General features: G+C 35.1%; 1 protein-coding gene across 1 annotated transcript; it reads right to left on the bottom strand.

Annotated features, from left to right (window-relative positions):
* Nucleotides 1-6,026: 6,026 nt before the first annotated feature.
* LOC126499621 (60S ribosomal protein L39-like) lies at nucleotides 6,027-6,394 on the bottom strand. The gene has a single exon (XM_050138911.1). It carries the CDS (start codon nucleotides 6,341-6,343, stop codon nucleotides 6,188-6,190), a length of 156 nt encoding a protein of 51 aa, XP_049994868.1. The 5' UTR covers nucleotides 6,344-6,394; the 3' UTR covers nucleotides 6,027-6,187.
* Nucleotides 6,395-16,008: the final 9,614 nt, after the last annotated feature.

The following is a 16,008-nucleotide window of genomic DNA, read 5'->3' on the forward strand; positions in this document are numbered from 1 at the left end:
AAAAAGTAATAGAAATTCACACTAAAAGTATATAGAATTCTAGTTAATGGATAATAAATACTATACTTGATTGAATATCTCTTCAGAAAACCTATCATACCAATTCCCTATCTTTAAATTGTTTAACTGATCACGATCAAGTTTGTATGTAACCATATGCACAATTTTTGGAAAACAGATATTAGCTATTAAAAGTAGCTTTTATACTTGAAAACACCATATTCACACTTAAAATGTGTGAATTTTGTTTTGTTGTTGTTGTCCTGACACTGTGGGTGTAGTTAAAAAAATCACTATCTTTAAACATAAAAGAAGACATTTCAGAATTAATTTATATTTTTTTAAAAAAAAGTGGTCAGCAACCCAGAAATTTGGGAAAGAATATTAAATGGTTTTCAAACAGCATTGGCTGACTGATGGCCTGATATTATAGCAGTTATACTCTTAGGTCACCATGTCCAAAGAAATTAGTTATTTATATCTTTTTTTCCTCTTTTACAGTTCCTACTCTCGCTTTTAAGAATTAACTATACATAATCCTTTCCACAACTGAAAATGTAAATAAATGTATCCGCACATTTTATAAAAGGGCTGATTTTTATACTTTCTGAAAATAGAGCTGTGTACAATCTACCTTCAAAGAAGCAAGAATTAGATGAGAAAAGAAACATTTGATACTGAAATATTGATCAAGTCTATGAAAATGTAACTCTAGGTGGTGACATTGGAAGAACTAGAGTTTGTTGACAGCCTACGCTACATAGCAAGGTTCTTTACACAAAAACACAGACACTGTGGCAAGAAGGGAGGGGAAGAAAAAAAGAAGAAGAGAAGGAGGAGGTGGTGGTTGTGGTGGCAGTGGTAGCTTAGGTTATGAAGTGAAATCCCATCTTACAGTAAAATAAATCTAACTGTTTGCTCTCAAATACTTATAAATTAATAGAACAAGCAGTGAGCATAATATAGTGGTTATAATTTGTAAGTATCGGTACTTTCCATTTTCCACCAGTCATTTCATGCCAGAAATGTTTTCCTGGAAAGACATAAAGCCTTTCAAGAGTGTTTTCAGAAATAAATTAATTCACCCTTTTTATCTTTTAATTAATTCTTCTCTCATACAATACATACTGACTGTATCCTCCAGCCTTTCACTTCTCCTACTTCCCGCCACCTCCCCTTTCCCACATTCACCCGGATCCACTGATCCTCTGTTTTCCTTTAATCCAATCCCTGGAGGCAGGGAATAGAAAATCTTTGTAAATTTGAGGATAGACTATTTTTTATCTATCTATCTATCTATCTATCTATCTATCTATCTATCTATCTATCTGGTTTTTCAAGATAGGGTTTCTCTGTGACTTTTGGTGCAGAAGAAATTTCTTTAAATGATCTCATTTTAGTACTTCAACTACTACAAGCGTTATTCTTGTCTGAATCTGTATTCTCTCCTCATCTTTATTTTTTCATTTGTTCCTTCATTTTTAGAGTTCAGGAGAAGGAAGAGACCTGTATTATAAGGAGATAAACATGAAATCACGTCTGCTCAACGGACAAAAAGACACATGAATATGAACGATAGATTTGACAGGACAGGCTCTCCCAGTTAACTGACATACTGAAATTTTCTATGAATGAAATCCTGTAAATCAGATTCGAAGTTTTGACAAAATCTATGTAAAATACCTAAATCAAACCTGCTACAAAATTTGTTTCTTAAAACTTCCATTTGTTCAGGGAGTTACAGAGGTTCTTAATAAATTAAAAAAATATGCCAGTTGGCTATATAGCACTAGCAAGACTGAGACAGGAGACTTGTGAGTGTGAGTTTGAGACCAGCATAGAAAATGCAGTGATAACTTGTCCTCCATTTACCCAAAAAAAGATATGCCAGAGAACAAGAACAGCTGGAGAGCTTTGTGATTGACAGCAACAACAAAATGAGTGGTGTGGCATATGCAGGCTTTATTCTTTCCCAAGGAATGTTATTTGCTTAACTAATAATTTGGTACTTTCTGTAATAGGTAGTGTGATAAATTAGCATTGACTGTCACCTTGACACAGCCTAGAATCACCTGAAAAGGGAATCTCAATTGAATTCTGGGTTTTATTAGGTTGTTATCTGTACAGGTAATAAAACATTACCCTTAATAATGACTAATCTGGGAGAGGCCACATTTTTTACCACACTGTTCCTAGGTAGATGGACATAGGATGTATAAAAATGCTAGCTGAGCATGAGCCAATGAGTCAGTCTGTGAGCTAGTCAGTGAGCAGTGTTCCGTGAATTTTGTTTCATGTTGCTATCTTGAGTTTCTGCTTCCTTCAGTGATGGACTGTGACCGACAAGTATGAGAACAAATAAACCCATTCTTCCCAAAAATGGTTTTGGTCAGTGCTTGATCACAGCAAGAGAAGGAAGCTAGAACAGAAAGGGTGATATTATTTTGAGGACCTGGCTTTGCAAACTACATTTTAAAGCAGAGGCTTCATCTTAATCTATATAATGAGCTGAAGAGGAACAGATCTCAGCTCCAGAAACTTGCTGTGATAGCAGAAATTTGAACAGAAACACTAAAAAATGGCAAATTAAGAAGAAAGAGAGCAGGACCATAAAATTTAACAAGGTCCAGATGTTCTTAGGAGGCATCCTGTCCTTGAAGATACGTTGTCATTAATTTATGGCTCTTCGTTGGGTTTTCGTGTCCTAACACTGACCAATAAGTTCAGAAACTACCTTATCTTATGTACTCTTCACCCAAGTTCAAGACAACAGGACTCAAACTCCCCTGACTATGGATGGTGTGGGAAGTCCTTATATCTGTTGCTTTTATTGATTAATTAATAAAGCTGTTTTGACCAGAGGCTTAGCAGAATGGGGCATGTTGGGAGTTCCAAGTAGATAGAAGAGGAGAGAGTAGATAAAGTTAGAGAGGAGTCATGTAGCCTTGCTGAGAAAAGCTGGATGGAACCTTGTCAGTAGGCCACAAGCCTCACGGTAAAATATAAAATAATAGAAATAGGTTAACCAAACATATATGAGCTAGCATAAACTTAAGTGATTGGCCAAGCCAGGATATAAGTAATATAGTTTCTGAGTGATTATTTCCAGTCTGAGTGACCAGAAAAGAAATGAGCAGCCTCTGCCTACGGATTGGCTTCCAACATGGAGCCAGGGGTTTAGCAGAATAGGGCAAGGCAGGAATTCCAAACAGATAGACGAGAGAGTAAGCAGAGTCAGAGAGAAGCTACGATGCCCTGATGGAGATAGACACTGGATGGAACCAGCAGCCTCTGCCTAAATACAGCGCTTCCCCTTTAAAAACTTGTCCCTTCCCCAGGTTTGAGACTGTACTTCCTTCATCCACTGCATTGATGTGATGGAGGTGCAGCTCAGACTCCAGTTTGAATATTAATTAAAAACACTCATGCAATTTGTATTGGGAATCCAGTTCCATGAATCCATTTGGGGACCAGAAACTTCAGCATAGCAATGATTTCTCTCCTATTAAAAAAATAAATAAATAAACCTCTCATGGATGAAACAGTCAAAGCATTTAGTTTAGAACTGAGTTCAAGATGTTGTACATATAAGCTATTTGTTATAATCTATCCCTTTTCTACCCCCTTCATCCTCTTTCTCTTTTTCAATTCCACTGTTTCTGATTGCTACCCACTAATTTATCTTAAATATTTTTGCCAGTCTCTTCTGGTTCTTTAAAGATAATAAATAAATCATTCTTGTTATTCTCAAATGTAATTAGAATAGCTCTGTATGAAAATGTTGCTATTAAGAATTTATTTTAAAAGAACATCATCCGTAAGTTACATTTATAGTACTATAATTGCATGATTCATTATCATTGAAGCCTTTCGGTGATATTTTGTTTACAATATAATAAATAAAGCTTGCCTAAAGATCAAAGTGCAGAACTAAGTGACTAGTTAGCTATAGAGGCTAGGCAGTGATGGCATACAGGTTTAATCCCAGCACTCAGGAAGCAGAGACAGGTGGATCTCTGTGAGTTCAACCCACTCTGGGCTACACAAGATTGATCCAATCTAAAAGCAAAACAGAGCCAGGTGGTGATGACTCACACCTTTAATCCCAGTATTTGTGATCCACTTGTTTGGTTAGAGTTACTCTTAGATATTTTATGCTATTTGTTACTATTGTGAAGGTTGTTGTTTCTCTGATTTCTTTGCCAGCCTTTTTATCATCTCTGTGCAGGAGGGCTATTGATCTTTTTGAGTTAATCTTGTATTCTGTTACATTATTGAAAGTGTTTATGAGCTGTAGAAGTTCCTTGGTAAACTTTTTGAGGTCACTTATGTAAACTATCATATTCTTCACAAACAGGGAGAGTTTGACTTCTTATTTTTTGATTTGTATCCCTTTGATCTTTTTTTGGTGTATTTGCTCTAGGGAAGACCTCAAGAACTATATATATCATATCACCATGGTTTAAAACTAGAACTCAACAGCAATACCAATTCCAGAAAGTCCACAAACACATGGAATTTAAACATTGCTCACATGAATCATCAATGGGTCAAGTGAGAAATAAAGAGAGAAATTAAAGACTTCCTAAAATTCAATGAAAATGGCCATGCAACATATCCAGATTTGTGGGACACAATGAAAGCTGTGTTAAGAGGAAAGTTCAAAGCACTAAATGCCTACATAAAGAAGCTGAAAAAATCCCACACTATTGAATTAACAGAACATCTTAAAACTTTAGAACAAAAAGAAGCAAACTCTGCTAAGAGAACTAGATGGCAGGAAATAATCAAATTGAAAGCTGAAATCAACAAAATAGAAACAACGAAAACAATACAAAGAATCAATAAGACCAAGAGGTTGTTCTTTGAGAAAATTAACAAAGTAGACAAACCTTCATCCAAACTAACCAAAAGGCAGAGAAAGAATATCCAAATTAACAAAATAGGAAATGAAAAGGGGGAATATAACAACAGACACTAAGGAACATACCTAAACATAATAAAGGCAATATACAATAAGCCAACAGCCAACATCAAACTAAATGGAGAGAAACTCTCAGCAAACCCATTGAAATAAAGAACAAGACAAAGATGTTTACTCACCCCATATCTATTCAATATAGTTCTTGAGGTGCTAACAACTTAATCTTTTATAGTAGCATGTAGGATTTTCTGGAGGCCATTACAATGAGTCTCCACCAGAGGCGATATTCTTCTCTGTAGTCTCACAACAATTAAAACCTTAATGCTTAGCTCCTATTTTACAAGCATTATAAGAAAGAGATGGAACTAATCAAGCAATGAAGTCTCATTTAGGGTTTTAGGAAGTCTATAATAAAACAAGCACTTAAATGTGTTACATTCATGTTGCAAATGTTAAGGAATAAACAAATACTATATTAAAATAAAACAAACATACTGGTTGAAAATTCATCATATATCTTGAAGAATGTAAATGTTGAAGGACGTTAAACAGAGTGCATTATGGTCTTGAGACTTATAAAAAAATTTCATTTGCACCTTGTTCACTGTCATTACAATCCTTTTTAGCTAATGCTTCATCTATTATGCATCTTACTATTTCAACTAAATATTACTCCATTTAATTCTAGATTTTTCAATCTCTCTTGAATAATTAAGCTATTTTACCTCTTATTCAAGCTAGAATGCCTCTAAGTAGCTTTTTTTTTTAAATGAATTTATTGTTATCTGTAGTACTCTTTAATTGATAACCACTTACAAAGGAAAACACACTTTTCCCCAAAGGAGGCTGACGGAGTATATAAACCACACTTTTGGTAGGCCCCTGTTCAACAATAGACAGCCAGTATATATAAAAAACTCAATGGTGGTTTTCTTGATTTTTTTTCTCATATTGCTTTATTTGTACTTTAAAAAAAATCTTACTGGTTTTTTGTTTCTGTATCATGATATCCAGTTTTGTTATTTTATGTTTTGTTTGTTTGTGTATGTGTTCCATGTGAGTTTCTGCTATGTTTTATTCGTGTTTGTTTAATTTTTTTTTTTTTTTTTGCAGTTCAAAAGGTTCTACATTTTATTACTGGAGGAACCACTCCCAACTTAAACATGATCAAGTCTCCAGATTGAAAATGTTGAACTTCATCTTGTAACACTCATCAAGGATCACGATTCATCATTAATTGTTTTGCCATTCATTGTTGACACCTTACAGACCCAGCTTTGTTCTTCTCCAGTGTCTTCTCTTGGAGTTGTACCTGATTTTGTTGCCAGTTTTCATCCGAATCCACTGAGGAATAGGATGATTTTGCTTTTGTTTCTTAGCCAGGAATCGCTTGATTCTGAAAGTCTTGTGAGAAGACATGGCGAGAAGGCTGGGCGGGCAGGTGGCGCACGATGGCGAAGGAAAGGCGAAGAGCCGTGTTTGTTTAATTTTTAAAACATTGTTTGTTTTTTAAAAAAAGCAATGAAGTAGAGGATAAAATTGATTGGGTTGTAGGGAGGTGGGGGGAAGTTGGGAAGAGTTGAGGGAAAGCTTAATTGTATTATATTGTCTACATTTTCAATACAAAAAGAAGAAACAAAAATAAAATCTATCTAATTTTTATTTAATTGCAATTTAAGATATTTATTAAGTATTTTAAATGAAAATTATAGGTTTAGTAAACTATCATTTTAAAATAAAATTGTATATTAGATAATGCTGTAATTAAATTAAATTTATCCAAATCTCAAACTTTCATTTGTTTAAAGAAAACCTTCTGTGCTAGGTCTGTGAGATACACTTTTGTTATCTTTATTCCACAGTGTGCAATAGCACAATAGAACTTCTTTAAACCGCAGTTCGATACTCACTTATCAACATCTCCCTGTCCTTCCAGTCCCCTCACACTCTCTGATCAATATGAGCTGCAATTGAGCTATGAACTTCTATGAGATAGTTGTTTTGATTCCAAATAACAGTGAGATGATTTCTTGCCTAATTTGCTTTCTTTGACCTCACATGATAATTTCTATCTCTGTTTATTCATTTTATTTGTTTATTCATTGATAAACCATAAAGTTCATTTTTTTTAATTTAGTGAACAGGCTGGATTAAGCCTGTGAGTTTATATAATACATCTGTATATCTAGAAGCAATATATTTGGTCCACATGGTAGTCCTACTGCTATGCAGAGTACATTTTCATATATCTATTGATAATATACCTATTTCTCTTGAGTCTGTTTAGGACTGTTGTAAGTTTTTAATTTGAACTTCTATTTTGGTTGTTGTTCAGTCTTTGAAGTTCCTTATATATCATGAATATCCATCCTTTGTCATATGCATGTGCCAATATTTTCTTTATTTTATGGTTTCTTCAATCAATAGGTTGTGTTCTCTAATACAAGAGATTTTACTTTGAAGTAAACCATTTTTTCCCTTTTATTTCCTAAGCTTTTATGATACTTGCCAGAAATCCCTTGTCAATTCAAATATCCTAAAACATTTGGTCTATTTTCCCTTGTCATTTCATGGATTCAAATCTGATACTTACCTAATACTTATGAGTTGAGGGTATTTTTGTAACTGGGCAGACACAAGGGTTCGCTTTAATTCTTCTGCATATGAATATGCTATTTTCCAAACACCATTTACCTAATATGCTATTATTTCTCCAATAATTATACAATCTTATCTGTTTTTATGCTTAAGGGGAATATCAGTGCATTAAAAAAATAGGTACAAGGTTGTAAAATCATCCTTCTGAAACAGAATTTATCCCTATGAAAAGCTCTAAAATGTGTAAATAGAAAATAATAATCTTTTTTGAAAGAATCTGGCCAATCTTTTATTTCCAGCATCACTAGAATGGATAACATTCTTCAAAATAGACTCTTTTCAAAGAACAGATGTCATTCAGATCATATGCTGAAAATATAAGGAAATTAATTAGGAGTGTCACAAATAAGTAGATAATTGTTTTGGTGTGTTGAAGTAAGCTTCTGAAAGTTTGTTGTGTGGTAGATTCTACAAATATGTAACTATACTAATGCTTTATTCAGGGTTTTATCACTTGAAGTGATTATAAATAGTACTGTAATTGGTGAAAAGACCCCAGATTAAAATCAAATCATAAGAGGTGGAAATTTCTATTTTTAAAGCTAGTTAAAATTTATTCCCAAACCAAAAATATACAGTAAGTCCAATTTTTATGTGGGAGTATCCTCTGTGTGCTGTCACTGCCGTTGATAAATAAAGAAACTGCCTTGGCCTGTTGATAGTGCAGAGCTTAGGTAGATGGTGAGGACGAAACTGAATGTTGGGGGAAAGAAGGGTGGAGTCAGAGATGCCCTGGTTCCTCAGCTGGAGGTAGACTTGTTGAAACTTTGCTGGTAGGCCATGACCTCATGGTGATATACATATTAATAGAAATGAGTTAAATAAAGATGTAGAAGTTAGCCAATAAGAAACTAGAGCTAATGGGCCAAGCAGTGTTTTGATTAGTGCAGTTTCTGGTTATTTCGAAGCTAAGCTAGCCGGGCTGCCTGGAAGAACAAACGCCCTCCTCCTACACAATTTTATTTCTTAGGTCTCTGTAACTGTACCATATACTTGATAACAATTTATATTGGTAATATCTACCCATCACCCTGACAGAATGCAGACTGAATTAATAGAACCAATCTACCTTTCATATGAGTCATTGTAAAATAAAAAGGAGCTATAGGTTTTTCTAATAAGACTTTACATATGATCATGTTAAAATCTATGGACTCAGAGAAGCTAAGTAGCACTGAGGAGTCTAAGGAAAATTTATGAATCTTTCTGGAAAGGGAAATAGAGTAGATTTTGTGGGTGGACCGTGAGCAGGTGGGGATAGGAAGACGATGGAGATCAGGTTGCGGAGGGATGAGTGAGAGAGTGTGGGGAGAAACTTTAGAATTGGAGGGCATTTGGTGACCAACGTGGAAACCTAGCGCAGTAGAAACTCAATGGAATCTCACCTTGAGGCTGATTCCTAGTAAAGAAGGATAGGGAGCTTGAACTTTCCATCTTCTCTAACCAGGTGAGGGTTTTAGTGGTACAATTGGTACACCAACCCAGTCACAAAACCAGGGATAAGCAATCTTTTCAGCTTGCAATATGACCTGGAACAATGGTAGTGCCAATCTTATGTGAGTGGCCAGCCAACCAATGACTGGTCTCTGGTCCATGACATGAAAGGGGGTCATGCCTGACACTAGATGAACAGTAACCATAAGCTTTGTATCCCAGAGACCTAGGGTAGAAAAGAAATCAATGAAATGATTTCTAATGATATTCTGCTTTACTCATAGATAGATGCCTTGCCCAATAGACATCAGAGAGGCTTCCTCTGGCATCTGGTGGGAGCAGAGGAAGATACCCACAGCCAAACATTATGTGGAAAAAGGGAGCCTAAATTGAAGATCTCCATCAGGTCCCCACCCACAGAACTTGGAGAACCACAAGAAAGAGGAGGAAAAGGAGATGTAGGAGCCAGAGGGGTTAGGATACCAGGAAAACACAACCCATAGAATTAACTAAACAGGCCTCAAAAGGGATCACAGAGCCTGCATTGGTCTTTCCCTAGGTCCTCTGCATATATGTTATGGTTGTATAGCTGGGTATTTTGTGGGACTCCTAACAGTGTGAGTATGGGTATCTCTGACTCTTTTGTCTACTCATGGGGTTCATTTCACTTCTACTGGATTGCCTCACCCAGCCTAGACAGAAGGGTTTGTTCCTAGTATTATTGTATCTTGTTATGCCATGTTTGCTGGATATCCCTCAGAGACCTGCTTCTTTGAAGATATTATAAAGAAATAGTGGACTGGGGAGAGGGGAGGTCTGGGGGAAGGTGGGGAGGAGAGGAGGGACAGGAAATATTGTAGGAGAGAATAATAAATAAAAAATAATAAAATGGTCACTGATTTTTGAAGTACCAAACTATCTTCTATGATATATACTGATGAGCTTAATGGTTTTCAATGCCCTGTATTTAACATCTAATATATATGTTGGATTTGCAACATTAACACATCAATTATTAGCCAACTTTTAAATATTTTTCAACATAATAAAATGAGTTTAGTGGTCCGGAATTTATATGCTATGCTATTCTAAATTCTTCTGTAGAATATCAGCATCATTACAATGGAAACCATAGGGTATGTGTGTGCGTGTGTGTGTGTGTGCGTACCCATACACGCGTGTGTGATATTTGAATTCAGAATTCAATATTCTCTCATGATTTGTCAACACACAGATGTATAAAACATTATTTTTATCCTGTTTATTTTCTTTGTGCCATTAATGAAATTATCTCTCATCATTTTTAATTTTAAAGCGTATCATTATGTAGCTCAAAACTTGACAGTTTTATCAAGTACAATTCACAGAAGCTAGCATTTGGATTTTATAGAAACAAACTGTTGCAAAAGGTGATTCAGTAAAAAGCTAAATTAGATATTCGAAATAGGATATGATTTAATATTTTAAATTACTTTTGAGCTTGTATAAACTATACATGAACATGATTCTACAATGATTAATAGTACTTTTATTTTAATTTCTTCTATTGCTTGTTCAATGATAAACTTTGAATTTTGCTTTACTTACATAAAAACAGGTGAGGTATGGCTGGGATTCCCAAGTCAAAGATAAAATTAACTAGATGATATGTGGAAAATAGTTATAGTTAAGTATATATGAAATAGATGATAGAAAATAACACGTGAATGGGTGACCATATATTAAACACATTCTAATATTATAAATAAGCAAATAATATATTACTTATTTATTTATTTTTTATGAAATAAAGAAACATTATTTCAGGTATACATTTCTTCACTTTGTCTTTCACGTATTTAACAGGTGTAAGTAGAGAAATATAATTCTAGATGACCAGGAACCTCTTAAAGTTCCCAGGATATTTTTATCACCAACAATAATATCAGAAGATAATTTTATCTTGATTACATTTGTACTTGGAGATGATTTCTATTTAGAAAAACAAAATGAAAACATCAGACACAAACTCATTGGTTTTTGGCATCTGGTGGCTGAACAGCTGAAAGTTGTGGCATTTGAAGGCAGTGATAACAGACCAAGCATATCTGGCGCAAACTGAAGTGTTTACAACAACAGCACTGCTTTCTGAATCACTAGTGCATAGTCTAAACACAACATTAGAGCTGGTGGCAGAAAAAATGTCTATAGATTTTAGTGTTAACTTTATGAACTAAAAGTCAACTTTGTCAAAAATCACACATGCTATTTGACATATTGGTTGTATCACACCTTTGAAACCAAGGAAAATAAGCAGCATGGTCTCATAAATCTCATGTTTTGAATTCAGCATAAAGTATAGAAACACAGTAATGTCTCAAGGTGAGATAGTCATTAGTTAACAATTCGTTAACAATTCAATGTCTATAATAAACCTAGATCTAGCAAATGAAAAGTACCTTAGACTATGATATAGAGTTTTATTAGTAAGCATTTAATTCGTAAGCATTTACCCAGGAAATATATAAACCATTATACTTTGCAAAAGGATATTAATGGACCATGTTGTTGAGAACCCGAAAAACAGCACCAATAAGAGAATTAGAATGCTTAAGGCTGGCTCATGAGGTTTCAGAGAAGAACAAGGACTTTATCAAAAACTGAGTTAGGAGCAGGAATGCTCTATTTTAGTCAAAAATCTGGCTTCTTTATTTCCATTCCCTCATAATCTTATTTAAGTTGAATTTAGAGATAGCATTTGGTTAGCAGAAAAAAATTCTAAGACAGGATAGTATTCAGGATGCTGCTGAGGAAACAACTTTAATTGACTGAGATAAAAATTATTGTAGCAACATTTCTTGTGAAGCACTCTAAAAAGGTTCTGAAGTCAACATTCCATCCATCTGAATCTCTATCTTGAGCTCGCAACAAAACTAGAAAACACTGTCTCATGTGACATTTCCTTTTTAGGTATGGAAAATATAAGATCAAGTCTTCTTATGGAGAAAGACTGAGGCCGGACAACGAAAGGTAGGATCCCTGGAAAATAGGCCATTGTATAAAACTTAGAGGTTGAAGCCTGTTTTAATAGAAACCCTGGGATATTTGAGATACCAAGCCTGTTGGCTATCCCCCAAGTGGACTTATGACTAGAAGGAAATAGATGTGTCTTGCAGACAGCAGAGCTGGAGGTGGGGGGCTACCCAAGTCCTTTGGTGCTCAGATTACATTGTCAACTCCAGATACCGTGTATGCTGCTGGGGAAGCCACCGTTTACCTCATTGTGTTTAGTTTTGTTTTGGTTAGATTGCTTCTTGCTATGCACAGTTCTTACATTTTGAAATTAGAATACTTATAGAATACTTATTCTATGCCATTATATGCAAGAAGTATGTGACTACTTTTGTTTATAGAAGCACACACCAGAAACTTTATAGAGTATTTTATTATTGATATTTATTGAGCTCCAGAGACTTTAGAGTTTGAAAGTGTTAAAATAGTTAAACTCCAGGAGTACTTTCATCATCCACAATGGATTTTAAACTAGGAGTTGAATTCACCTAGACAGAAAGACACCATTTGAAGTGAGAATTTTAAGCATGGAGGAGGTGCCTTCTCACGAAAGACAAGAAAATTCCCAAGTTTAGAAAGGAAAACACATAGATTGATGGCTGGGATACATTTGGTTGGAAATAGATGGAGAATTGTAGTGAGGAGGCGAGTAGGCCTGCTTTCCGGCCCATATGGTTAGCTTTATACCCAAAATAACAACACACAAATTGTATTCTTTTAAACACTGCCTGGACCATTAGCTCTAGCCTCTTATTGGCTAATCCTTACATCTTGATTAACCCATTTCTAATAATCTGTGCAGCACCACGAGGTGGTGGCTTACTGAGAAAGATTCAGCATGTCTGACTTGGTGGCTGGCTCCATGGCATCTGACCAGCTATGCTTTCTTTCTCCACCATTCTGTTCTGTCTACTCCACCTATCTAAATCCTGTCCTATCAAAGAACCAAGGCAGTTTCTTTATTAACCAATGAGAGTAAAACATAGACAGATGACCCTCCCCCATCAGAGAATCATGCCTTTCAATGTTATAATACTTTTCTCTGAAAAGATATGAACATACATCTATTCATTTAAAACAGTCTATGGAAGCTAGAAAAAAAATGTGGTCCACCCACGTCTATCTTAGTGAATCTGTGTTTCTTACAGAGGGTATGTGCAGAGGAACACAGATGATTCAAAAGCAGAAACATTGCTGAAATTGTTACCTCAGCATTGGTGGGAATGACTTGTGAGATCTATATTCATACAAGTTTCTATAACTTAGTCAAGCAAATTTAATATCCCGGTACATGGAGAGACCCTGACTAGAAATATGCAGAAAGTATATTTAGTAAAGGAGGACACCCAAAGTCCTCTTCTAGCATCTGTGCCTGTACGTTGATTGGCTACTTCCAAATACATATGCATACACATTCACACAGAAAAAGATGCATATATACATAATTAGTTAAAAAGGAGTTTTGCTTAATAAGACTTCTACTGGCCAAGGAACTCTTTAAGAAATGAAGTAAGGAGAGAGTTGAGGAAAGAATGAGGTTTCATCACACAATATACTGTAGCTAAATACTACCTCATATAATTAGTAAATGCATAATGAATTAGTACAAAGTGGAAATGTAATAGAAATAGGATAGTGTAAAAGTGACTCAGGGTTTTGATACAACAGTACTTTCCTCTATCCAATTATCTTTGACCCGAAGACCTAGGGTACCAGACTTTCACAGTTACCAAAGAAGAGCTTGGGACAATGTCATAGCTTTCTGTCTCCTGTCAGTGAAAATCAAAGAATCAGACATTTATGGAAGCATGCAAAGTAAAAACCTGTTTTATTAATAAGAGTTTCAGAAAAAATAAGCATGAGAAGTGAGACTCTCAAAAGTAGGAAAAGTTATTAAGAGAAAAAAGGCCATCAAGTATCCTTGTCCAGATGTTTTTATAAGCTCATAACAGAAAATTGGCAAAAGCTGGAGTAATTACCACCGAATTGACTAGTCCACTGGGTTATAATGGACCAAGCCAATAAAGGGCTTCATGCATTTCTCCTTTGGCCCATCTATGGAAATGACCATGCATGGTTCACGTTCTGACCACCTGGTTAGGAGTATTTGAAGCATTTTATGGTCATATCTGATTCTTGTTTTACTAATTATTTACCTTAACCAGCTACTAGCTCATCATTTGGATAGCATTACAACTTTCCAACCTCGCTTTTGTCTCATTTGTTGTTAATTATATCAAGTTCTCTTTGATCCTCTGCCTACCAAGAAGTAGTTGCTGTTATTAGCTAAATCCTTATCTACATAATAATATAGATTTTTTTCTTGAAATACGGTGAAGCTTTTTTCAAAGCCATCTTTATTTAGTCTCTCAAAATTATCTGACTTTCAGGCAAGGATTCCAGAAAGGAGACTAGCATCTCTGGAGGCACTGGCAGTTGTTAGCTAAGTCATTGGTGTTGGCAGAGAGTGCCCAACCTCTTACCTATTTAGTGTAGTCATTTTACATTTAGTTACCAAGCCTCTTATTCATCTTCCTAAGCATCTCAGGTCTTGCCGTGTTAGCCCTTACTATTCCCATTGACTGCAGTCTCTGTTCTCATTTTTACCTTGAGCCCTTTTCTTCTACTACTTTCTAATAGTTACTTCTTACACTGAATTGCCCCTCCCAGTTCAAACAACTTTTCATTATAGAAGGAATGGAATTTGAATTTGGAGGAAGAAGAATTGCACCTACTACCCAAGGAGAAAGAAAGATCTCAAATATTTTTTAATAACTAAGATCTTGCATCCAGAACCTGAGAAAAGTAATTAACCTTTGGTTAGTCTGTCTAGCTTCTAAAACTACTAAAAGTAAAGTAATTTTACAGAAGTTCACAATACAATTATTATCATGAGAAATGGAAGGACAATTAAAATTAACCATCCTATGCGTTTACAAAAACATCAGTCATGAGCACCTTAGGAAGTTTTCTATTTTACAACAGGTCAGTTTCACCCCACTAGAGCAATCTAAAATCTTAGCCTAAACTGACTGGATCTTAATGCCATGTAGTTTATAGTGTGGAAATGGCAGTGCGGTAGTGGTGAAAGGTTGTTCTCTTAATATCATAGGAATACTAATGTTTTTATTCCAAACAGCCAGAGTTAAGGGGATATGCTCTGTTCCTTTCTCAAGCACCATCCTTTCTATTTGTTTTACCCAAAAACAGTAATAAACAATCCCTACCAATACTTTCACAGCCACAACTTAGTTTTTACTAAATTGCTAAAGAAAGACACAAGCCAAAAGATGGCCAAATAAATGAGAGGCTTAGAATTAATTTATTCATATGCTACATTTATCCTGTATTTGACTGAGTGTTAATACTCCATCCAGAGTCTACTCCGATTTCTGCTAATAATATAGCTTTGAAGAATTAAAGGGATCAATTTGTGTGGGAGGGGAAAAGAAGGTGATAAGAAATAATTCTGATCAAAGTATGAAAAAGTTCAAATAAAAACAAACTGATATACAAAGATATATCAACAAATTAAGCGGACACACTACCTAGATACCTAAGACTCCTTAACTTGTAAAGCAAGTTGGAAGCTTTGGACCTGCAGCTGGACTCACAAGTTTGTACATTTGAGTTGCTGCAAATGAAATTGTGCATGTTGATGACATTTGATATGGACATTTAGGATAATAACTGAGAAAGTGCTTCCTAGAGGACAAAGCTATAGACAATAAAGGACAACAGACATGGATGTGTTGGTTTATTTATAAACAAACAAAAGAAAGCACTATTAATAAAGTGTATATGTCAGGTCAGAGAGGCCTCATATTCTCTGCCATTCAGAATTTAATAACTGCTAAGGGAAAGTGACTCTGCTTATCCCTGTTCCCCCACGTTATTTCCAAAATGCATGATTTTGGGTTGAGCATTTTTATTGAAGTTGA

The sequence above is a fragment of the Alexandromys fortis genome, unplaced genomic scaffold, assembly GCF_014885135.2.
Source record: "Alexandromys fortis isolate MF-2015 unplaced genomic scaffold, M_Fortis_MF-2015_v1.1 scaffold_35, whole genome shotgun sequence".
NCBI classification, from domain to species: domain Eukaryota; kingdom Metazoa; phylum Chordata; class Mammalia; order Rodentia; family Cricetidae; genus Alexandromys; species Alexandromys fortis.

Coding starts and splice junctions, on each gene's coding strand:
- LOC126499621 (XM_050138911.1), bottom strand. CDS start 6,343: ATGTCTTCTCACAAGACTTTCAGAATCAAGCGATTCCTGGCTAAGAAA.